Genomic DNA, 10946 nt, shown 5'->3' on the forward strand with positions numbered 1-10946 from the left:
TCATGTATTTCTCTTACAGAACTGCAGAAAGAACTGCAGTGAACAACACATAATGGCCAAGTTGCTGTTGCACTTAGCTTGTCTAAAGTCATTTTGAATAATGCTGAAGGCTATGGATTGATTATGGCAATTAAGAGCGTTCCACATTGCTATTCTTGTTCCGTCAAATTCATAGCAGCCTGGAGAACAAGGCACTGAGGTGATAACAGCAGCGCCCTGCATTAATGAACACACACACACACACACACACACACACACACACACACACACACACACACACACACACACACACACACACACACACACACACACACACACACACACACACACACACACACACACACACACACACACACACACACACACACACACACACACACACACACACACACACACACACACACACACACACACACACACACACACACACACACACACACACACACCTGGATCTATACAGTAGATTGTCTGTATAGACAATCTACCACCACTCACTACCTTTTCATTAGCGTAAAACAAAGCATTTTATTTTATTTCACTTGCAGTACATACATGTGTTCTCCTGTCCAATCCATTTATAAAGACTATTTGAAACATAAGGAACATGGGGGAAAAGGTAGGTCTGGTTAGCTTGGTGCACTAGTTTTTTGCTAGTACAGCACAATATTGAAGGTGATGTTTTCTTTAAATATTTAGGGCTGTATTTGCACACGTAAAAAAGGCCCCATAAACAATACATTATATTTCTAATTCAGTAACATTTTATCATTGGACTTGGATTGGAAAAAATACAAAATGGGATCTACAGTTCCCTATAAACATAAACAACTACTGCACAACAGTAGGCCATGATAAACAAATGTTTGGACTTTGAAAGCTGTAATTATAATGTGTCAACATTCAGCTTCAGTCACTTGTGCAGTACAGTATGATCCCAAACTGTAAGAGTTCAAGCAGGGAATAGAAAAATAGTAATTACTGCATGTCTGAATGTCTTTCAATAATTATTTTAAGGAAAGGCGACTTAGGGACAAGGAAATTCATAGACAGTCTGCCACCCAGTATGCTATAAACTGGCATTTTTATTTATTCACCACAAACAGGCAAAGGCAAAAAAAAAAGAAAAGAAAAACTTTGTCCAATGCCTAGCCCTAAAACATGACTGTCGCTGATAACATGACGTACGACCGTCATGGGTCAGGATTTACCTGCGTTGGTGGACGCGAATTCAAAAGCCCATACAAACTACACAAACATTCAGATTTCAAAAAATGTTTTATTAAGTCACAACCCTTTCTAAATCTTGGCTGGCATTGTATAATTACCCGGAACCACCGTGTTCTTTAATGAGAAGCCTTTTTATCCGATATTTTTCTTTTTTCCCCATGCATTTCCGGACCCATTTTTGCAAGGCCGCGGCCACATCTCATCTGCATGCGGAACACCAGGAAATGCATGGGAAAACAGAAACATATCGGATAAAAAGGCTTCTTATCAAAGAAGACAGAGGTTCTGGGTAAATTTAATTATACAATGCCGGCCGAGATTTAGAAAGGGTTGTGACTTTATAAAGCACTTTGTTTGTGAAATCTGAATGTTTGTGTAGTTTGTATGGGCTTTTGAATTCGCCTCCACCAACGCAGGTAAATCCTGACCCATGACGGTTGTACGTCATGTTATCAGCGACTGTCATGTTTCAGGGCTAGTCCAAGCCCCATCTCTGAAGTGCAAAGATAAGCCAAATACAAACTCAACTGAAATGACAGTTACTGTGCTGGAGGAGGAATATATGTGAATGAACAGCTCTCAGAAACATCAAAGAGTTGATCAGACAAAACAGTGCTTAGGCCTCTTCAAGCTCTACAAGCACACCATCACAGTCTTTTGGGTGGAGAAACATGACCGGTTTCCCATGCGCACCTATTCTGGGTTCTGGTGACAGCATTCTTATGTTCCTCGCCTTCAGGTCAACTATTGCAGCGTTGATGTCATCAACCTATAACCACAAGACAATTGCTAGAATTAATCTCTTTAATCATCAATAATCCCAACTAACAATCAACTAACGTGTTGAAAAAATACACATCTGGCTTATGGAACTGGGAAATATATTTGAAGTTCTAGTCATGTCTAGAACAGGGGTCTTCAACAGGGGGTCCAGGACCCCTAGGCGGTCCTCAGGGTTACTACAGGGGGTCCTTCAAATCTTTGTGTTGATAGAAACCTTTTTTCTCCTTTTTTATATTAACCACTTGAACCCTAACGTCCGTATTCTGAGACCTTTAGCCAAAAATAGCAGATCTACAAGCTCACAACGCTTGTAGATCGGCTATTTTTGGCAGAGAGCTTTGGTGTAGAGGGGAAACAAGAGCACACTAAGTACAGAGTGAAAGGTCAAGTTTATTAAGGATTGATGGTTCAAGTGGTTATACTGTATATCTGATAACACAAATTGACATGAATCCAAAATACACTGATGATTGTGATGTCAAACAATGAAACTATATGGAATCTGGGGGTCCCTGTCCTTGGCCTGAAAACATTGAAGACCCCTGGTCTAGAAAGATGTCAACACCACCCATGTCACATCAAGTACATCTCACCTCAATACAAATGTGGTGCATCCCGCCCGCCTTGTTCTTCTGTAGGAAACCAGCAATTGGACTCTTCTCTCCCAGGGGGTGAAGAAGTTCTAGTTTGGTATTACCCAGCTCCACAAACACTGTGTAGACGCCATGCTCCGGCAGGGGCACCTTGTCACTAACTGTTGCCCCCAGGACGTCCCGGTAGAGAGCGGTGGCCTTTTCTATGTCTGGGACAGCGATGGCAATGTGGTTCAGCCTCCCGACCTTCCATAGTGGACCAGGAACTCCCTGCTGGAGGGATGCTGTGGTTGAATGTCTTCTCAGGAGTGTGTGGCGAGTGCACCTAGAAAGCCCTGCAACTAAAAGTAGAGTGCAGTTTCAAAAGCTAGTTTTTCTAATGCAATGTAACGCACAGATCTGTTTATGCCATCACTCCCCTTTACATTTGTTATTGGTTTTCATTTGCTTTGACGATGTAAACAATCATATGTTTGTTTCATGAATTGAGTACAAATGGACCCCAATGCAAACAAGCCATTACGCTTTCTTGTGGTCTAAATCCTTTTAGTAGACATCTGAACTGTAGCCTACTGTCCTGTACTATTCCTATGCAAACTTCTAATACAGTATTCAATCAATCAATCAATGTTTTCTCATGCCAAAAGCCCATTTCAATTGAAATTGAGTATGGATAAACGTCTAAAGAAAATAATGGATTCGCAAGGCAAGGCAGATTATTTACATTTAAACCGCAATAATCAACAAGACAAGTACACACACCGACACACGTCACACACGCAGTGATGTAACACACAAAGCAAACATAGTATAAAGCCGTTTTATTCAATGATATTCTCCTATCTGCTAATAATAAAAATAACTATGACGACGCTTGAGAACTGAATAGACCAAACGGGGGATAATATTAATATATATCGGGTAAACCTACCTGCAACCTTCAACACGTTGGACGCCATATTTCCAGGCTAGCAGTCCCCCGGCCGGAACTATTTCACATAAAGGGGAGTTCTGGGGGGGACCTATTTTACCCAAACGCACGCGTATCCAGGGGTGTCGCACCAAATTCTGGGCCCTGGGTACAAGGATTCACTGCGGGGCCCCCATGAATGATCTTCATAGGGGGAGGGGTTTAACCCATTTAGACTGTGAACGCATTATTTTGCACAACTATTAAAAAATAGCAGATCTACAAGCTCACAGCGTGGCACTCTGAGCTTGTAGATCTGCTATTTTTGAAAAATCGTGAAAAGTCTTTGAATATTTCAAATCCTTCCCATCTCAAAATATTTAGTTCCAGGGACCCACCAGAAGCAAAATTTGAGATACAAATCTAAAAAATACATACGATATATTCAAAGATTTGCACACATTTTCACGACTTTTCAAAAATAGCAGATCCACAAGCTCACAGTGCCGCGATGTGTATATCTGCTAAAGTATAAAATAATTAAGGCCCCTCCACCTTGGGCCCTGGTAACTCAGTCCCACTTTTCCCCTCCTTGTGACGCCCCTGCCCGGAACCATTTCACATTAAGTGGAGTTCTGGGGGGACCTATTTTACCCAAACACACGCGTATCCATGTGAGGGAAACGATGGCTGCCGAAGATGTACGAGCACTGCTGGTGGACTGCGTAAATAAACTGAATATAAACACTTCTCACACAGAAAACTTCCTTGAGTAAGTGTACAGACGTGTTTACACTTTCTTAAAAATAAATGTCTCAACATTGACGTCTTGTTTTGCGAATGCTAGCTTGAGAATTGCCCATGATAACTAGGCTACTAGCAGGCTAGCACAGCATGCACACTGTTATCAGTAAACTGTGATAACTTGTGTGAAGAAGTGTTTGTGGTGTACGTTTTGAACACACACGCACACTGTAAAATCAACAAGCTGTGAGTGTCAACTCTTTAGAGTAGAAATGGAACTACTATCATTCATAGATGTATTTTATCCAGTCTGACTTTTACTTGATCATAGAAATGCATTGCAAATGTCTAAATCGATCAAATACATCTATCATTTGATTGATTTCATAGTCTTGATCCAAGGCTAAAATGGAACCAATGGACCTGTAGGGTTGAACATTCTTGGGACAATTTCGTTCCATTTTTACTCTGAGTTAAATAAATGAATCATCCGATTGTCACACATGTGACTTTAAGTGTAACAATGTTTGTTTTCTTTTTCTACAGTCTTCAAGATGATGTGGCAGCAGACTTTACGTCGCTCACGAAGGTTCTGTATGACTTCCACAAGGGGCAGGAGCCCACGGGTTGTAAAGGCAGCCCCTTGGAGCAGTTGGTGGTGGAGGACTTTGATGAAGAGCAGATCTGGCAGGAGCTGGAATTGCAGAATACTGCTGTGCTGAGGTATTTTGAGACTGCGGTCAATGACATTATCTCAGATGATGCATTGACCATCCTGGAGGAGGAACAAGAGGAGGACAACATGGATGAGGACATGGGGGAGGATATGGGTGATGAAGAGGAGGAGGAGGAGGAGGAGACACACAGGAAGCCTAAGAAAGGGTCTGAGGATGGGGAAGGGGATTTCGCAGATGAGGATTCTGATTTAGATTTCGATGTGGATGCTTTGGAAAAGCGAGAGAAGCTAAAGAGACCGGCTGTAGGGAAGGCTTCCAAGGCCGTGGGAGCGCCTTCTGAGTTTGATACGAGGTTCTTCAAGCTGTCAGAGTTGGAACCCAATATGGATGATCTGGACAAGCTGGAAGAGAAGGAAAGGGAGGAAGATAAAGACTATTTATTTCAGGACTTACCCTCAGATAGTGATGATGATGAGCTTGACCTAGATGAAGATGTTTCTGCCAAAAAACAGAAGAAACGCAAAGCTGTAAGTTATTCGTCACCATTATGTAATACATAAAAGTATTTCACACATTTAAAAAATTGCATATTTACACATTTTTTTTTATTTTTTTATGAGATTTTAGCAGTTGGATTAGACAAAAATGCTTAAACAAATGGGTAATAAATCAGTTTGATATGTATTCTTGTAAAGTAGCAGCCATAGTGACACAGTGTGCAGCAGGATACATGTTGTTTCCAATGTATTACAGGTAAAGAGTTCCAGGAATCTCATGTACAAAGACTACTTTCCTGCTGTGGAAGGTGAACCTGGTGAAGCAGACCAGCAGTCAGAGGACGAGGATGACATGCAGGAAGACCCTGAAGAGGAAGTGGATGATGATGATGAGGAGGAGGAGGAGGAGGAGGAGGACGAGTAAGTGCTGTGTCAAATATAATGACATTAATTGTAATATATGAATTGATGAATTGGTGTTTGATACCAGCAAATATGCATTTATTCATTATTATTCTGTACCAGGGACACAATTAAGGATAAGAAGATGAGGCAGAAAAAAGTGACTTTCAACCTTTCTGGAGAAGAGGAGCTTTCTGGAGAAGAGAGCGAGGGAGAAGACATCGAGGACATTTTAGGGGGAGGGAAGGCCCCAAACTCAGAAAAATCTGCATACAAGTCATCGTTTGAGAAACGTCAAGAAAGGGTATCCCAACTTGTCCTTATTGTTATTTTATTGTATTTCTACTTACTCTTGATGGTATTGTTTTTCAGCTAAATGGGTTAGGTGTGTGCAAATCATCTGTAACACCAACGCCACCTTGTGTATGCCAATTACACACAAAGTATTTCTTGAGATGCTTCATTTGATATGTTCATGTTTTATTCTAACTGGTAGCAGGGGCCTTGGGCTACTTGATTCTGCACTCATGTGGGGGAATAATCACCATAACCGGGTACATATATTTGTACTGTAATTCGTGGCCTAGACGGGATCACACTAGTCCGTTTGGAACGAAATCCAGGCTCTCTGCTATTTGGAAATCCTGGTAATGCGAGGTTATCGCTACAAAGAGTCCTCAACCTTTTTGCTCTGGTTTTCGCTGCCTCCGCCTCCTGTCAGAACAAATCACAACTCACCATAGATGCTTCCTCAGAACACAAACGCTGAATTTCATTAAAGATTTGGCATCGTTTGACGTGTTTGTGTTTACTGACTAGACCTTGATATATTGTATTTATGGAAAACTAAAGATCATGTCATCTAGTCAATATGTACAGTAATAATATATTCTCTGATTCATGCGTTCAGATGCAAGAGAAGATCCAAGAGTTGGAGAAATCAGCTCTTTCAGATAAACCCTGGCAGTTGGCTGGAGAGGTATCGGCTCAGACTCGTCCAGAGAACAGCATGCTTGAGGAAGACGTGCAGTTTGATCAGGCATCCAGGCTGGGTAGGTGTGGCAATGCAATGTGTTCATGATGTTTGTGTGTACAAGAGATGGCAGCATTGATTCCATAGCATTTTTGTGATTTGTGTATAATTTCCTTTTCAGTTGAAATCTGTAGTAATTTGTTTCTCTCTCCTAGCCCCTGCTATCACAGAGGAAACTACCCTACAGCTAGAGGATATTATCAAACAGAGAATAAAAGATCAGGTCAGTATATGGATCCTACACGTTACAATTCCTTACACTCCAGAGACCATTTAGTTCTTCCTATATAAGTATTTTTTGTTTCCTGTGCATAAAGATAACTCTGCTGCTTGGCATGCGTATTGGTATAAAACCAAAGTTGGTATCACCACACTGAAATACAAGGTACTGTACATGACAGAGAAGATGAATCACACTGTCATGACAGTGTGGGTATGGCTGATGTAGGGGACGGTCACACAAAGGGTGATGGCAGGGAAGTGGCTATCAAATGCAGAGGTGTCAAACCGTTGTGTTTGGGAGTTTTGAACTTGTGACTAGTGGCGTTTCCATAAAGCCACTTTTTGCGCATTAACAGCTTAGTCGCAAAATGTTTTTATGGAAACACTTCAAAATGCGAATAAACTTTCATTATCCGCAAAAAAGATTATCCGCTTGGAGGAGGAGGATTTTGAGGCTTAATCGAATAAACTAAATGCGCAAAAGTGAATGGAAACGGGTCAGACAATACATTCGAATAAAGTATGACATTCTAGGTCCATTTCCCCTGCCACTTTGTCCATGGTATAGCGTTAGCCCACAAAACAAACCTGTTGTTTGTTACACACGGAGTGACACGGACCATGTGTAAATTCCTCCCGTTTTCACCTCAAGCCATCGGTGGCGAGCGAACCCTTCCTCATCCCACGGTGTTGCGTGCCTGAAGTGCCCAATCTACAAGCTCACAGGCACAGCAGCTCGCATCCACTTGCAGATCGGCCACCTGACCTTCCAGAGGACGCTGAAACTTCCACTGTGCAGCGACGTGACTGCGGTTTTCCCGGTGAATCGGTAGCTTTATGTATTGAGAGGAACTCTTGCCAATTTCGTAAGAGACTCGTCGCCAATTGTATATATTTAAAAGTTATTTGGGGCCATGATGATGACGACTGATAATCCCTTCTTCCCACTACTAGACAGCGACCGAGTGACAGCAGTCAGACGTGCAGACGGTGCAGTGCTCAGGTTCGGTCTGAAAAAAATCAGCCCGATCAACTCTTGCGACGTCGCTAATTCGAATGACACCCGCAAATGGAAACATGCTAAATTCGCTTTGTCTTAATGCGTATTTATGATAATTCGCTTCCCTAATTCGATTAAGTTTATGGAAACGCCACTACTGCATGTGAAACGCTACAACTTGAAGCTAACCTTGCCTTGCATAGACTGAACGTGAATGGGACACGACTGTCGTGCATGTCAGTGTGGCCACAACCAGCCCAGAGCCTAAATAATTTCACTTGAGCTAGTTTGGTCTGCATAAATCATCCGTCGCCCGCCCCAGCTTCACATATCGATGCTGTACCACAGGTCTTCGACTTCACTTGTTTTGTTTCGTCAGGTGTTTGATGATGTGGTGCGTAAGAATAAACCCAAAGAGGACGCTTTTGAATATAAGAAGAGGTTAACGTTGGACCATGAGAAGAGCAAGCTGAGCCTGGCGCAGGTTTACGAGCAGGAGTACATCAAGATGACACAGGTTTGTCTCCCTTTTTCTTCTCTACCATTGATTCACTCAGAGACTAGCTAATCTAAAGTACTATTCTGTGCCAAAAACCCACACCCACCAGATTTCACAACCTAAATAAGCTGGTCCTTTTTTCTTACATTTCAGGAAAAGACAGAGGAAGTAGAAAACCCAGCCCATGTGGAAATTCAGAAGCTTATGGACACACTTTTCCTAAAGCTTGATGCTCTTTCCAACTTCCATTTCACTCCCAAACCAGTAAGTTGACAGTTTGACAGTTTTGATGTGAAATAATGACATAATGACACCATTTCCTACAGTGAATATGGTCCTAAAATTGTTGCTTCCCATGCATCCTTGGGGAAAAAGTAAAAGGTAAACAAGTGACACTCTTTGGGAAATGAATTGGAGTTGGCAACATGACATTTTAAGGGTTACATACACCGGCTGCAGACGTCAAAACAGCCGCCTGCATTATTTTCAATGAACATGCCCACACCGGCGGCGGCAGACGCGAGCATACGCGCGTTCACACCTCACCCGCTGCTCCGATATGCCACTGTTCTATTTTCCAGGCTTTGCCGCGCCGTCCGTAGTCAGTGTATGCTCCCCTTTTAAAGTCATAAGCCAGCTGAATGTACTGGCAATTTTTCTAATTCTCATGCCCTGGGTGTACCTTGTGTGAAGGACTTTTAATTTTTCATTTGTCATTTACATATTGAAGTGTATTTAGATGCATTGCTATTTTATGCCTATTACTTCACCATAGCTTTTTAATTTGTTATTGCATGCAGCTGGATGAAAGTAATTCCTTGAGACACCTGACAAATAATTTCATTTTATTTCAAATTGTTTCATGAAGTTTTGCAATCCAAAACGTTGCAGAGTAGTAATGAAAAGCTACCTGTTTCACAGCCTGTCCCTGAGGTTAAAGTGGTGTCTAACTTGCCGTCCATCGCCATGGAGGAGGTGGCTCCAGTCAGTGCTAGTGATGCTACTCTGTTGGCACCAGAGGAAGTCAAGGTTTGTCAGCCAATATGCCAGCACACAATGGATCTGATAGTGTTTTGTGTGTTGATCATTGACAATAATTCGTCTCTAACCACAGGAGAAGAGCAAAGCAGGTGATGTGCTTGGTGACTCTGAGAAGACGTCAACAGACAAAAAGCGTGAGAGACGCAAGAAGAAGACGGTGAAGCGTCTCAAAATCAAGGAGAAGGAGAAGCGACAGAAGGAGAAGGAGGCCAACAGAGTTGGAGACAACAAAAAGCTAACCAAGGCTGAGGTGGCACAGAACCTCCAGAAAATCACAAAAGGGGGCAAAGCCAAGATTCTCAAGGTTAGTGTCAAAGTGGTATGGAATACAAATCAGCGTCAGACCCACATACTGTATATACTGTAGAACTGTTCAGCAACTAGGGCTGTCACGATTACAAATTTAAGTTACATTTCTGTTTGGCTGATAGGCTTTGAAGTTGCACATAGCAGACATGACACATAAGACATAACGTAAATATACAAAGAAACATATTTGACAACTTTATATTTAAGAAACTACATTGATAGTGGAAATAGCCGATCTACAAGCTCACAACTCGCATCTATTTTTGGAAATTGCGATTATGTGTGAAATAATTACGATTAGACGATTATGTAATAATTGTGACAGGCCTATCAGCAACATTGTCCTGCAAAGAGAATACATGTCCTGTATGATGGTAAATGGATGGTAAACCGCGAGTAATGCCGGTGCTAAACTTAACACTGATAAATGTTCTTGTTTCAGGATGAAGGGAAAGACAAGGCTGTACGTTCCTCTCAGGCCTTCTTCTCTCAGCTGCAGGATCAGGTTAAAAGCCAAATCAAAAGTGTCAAGGATCAGGCCTCGAAGAAGAAGAAACATAAAGAAGTGTCTGTTGGCAAACTCAAATTATAGTTATGTTGTGATGTTGGAGTAGATGGAAAGAGTTGATATTTGCATGCTAGATCACAGCTCCTAATACTTTGACTAGCAACATTTCCACCCAGCATGCAGGGTCTTAATCAGGTATTTGCCTATGTTGAAAATAATTACAAAATGTAAACCTTACTAATTTTTAACCCTACCTTTCTACCGGTTGGTGTGGATTATGCTGTTGTGGAGGGTCTCCTGGAGCGGGTGCTATGGGTGGGAAGTAGCATTACATGATGCTGTTTGTTAGTTCTGGTAGGGTGGAGAATAATGGCAGTTCAAGGATAATGCACGCACATCTAAGTGAAATGTGATGGGTGCTAGATAAATCGAGTTAAAAAACGATCAACTTAAAACGTTTGTTTAATAATTAAGTGCATGTTTAATAAATGAGGAGCATTC

The 10946-nt window shown here is 41.8% G+C and overlaps 2 protein-coding genes across 2 annotated transcripts; one reads left to right on the forward strand and one right to left on the reverse strand.

Moving 5' to 3' along the window:
• Positions 1-558: 558 nt before the first annotated feature.
• mcee (methylmalonyl CoA epimerase) lies at positions 559-3599 on the reverse strand. Its single transcript, XM_080730465.1, has 3 exons — positions 3535-3599; positions 2604-2944; positions 559-1996 (listed from the first exon to the last, which is right to left on the reverse strand). Exons 1-3 carry the CDS (start codon positions 3560-3562, stop codon positions 1844-1846), a joined length of 522 nt encoding a protein of 173 aa, XP_080586591.1. The 5' UTR covers positions 3563-3599; the 3' UTR covers positions 559-1843.
• Positions 3600-4182: 583 nt separating this feature from the next.
• mphosph10 (M-phase phosphoprotein 10 (U3 small nucleolar ribonucleoprotein)) lies at positions 4183-10711 on the forward strand. Its single transcript, XM_080730458.1, has 11 exons — positions 4183-4285; positions 4804-5461; positions 5688-5851; positions 5957-6137; positions 6744-6885; positions 7022-7089; positions 8468-8605; positions 8741-8851; positions 9509-9616; positions 9702-9932; positions 10380-10711. Exons 1-11 carry the CDS (start codon positions 4200-4202, stop codon positions 10527-10529), a joined length of 2037 nt encoding a protein of 678 aa, XP_080586584.1. The 5' UTR covers positions 4183-4199; the 3' UTR covers positions 10530-10711.
• Positions 10712-10946: the final 235 nt, after the last annotated feature.

Source organism: Nannobrachium achirus (assembly GCF_963921795.1).
Source record: "Nannobrachium achirus genome assembly, chromosome: 7".
Lineage (NCBI taxonomy): Eukaryota > Metazoa > Chordata > Actinopteri > Myctophiformes > Myctophidae > Nannobrachium > Nannobrachium achirus.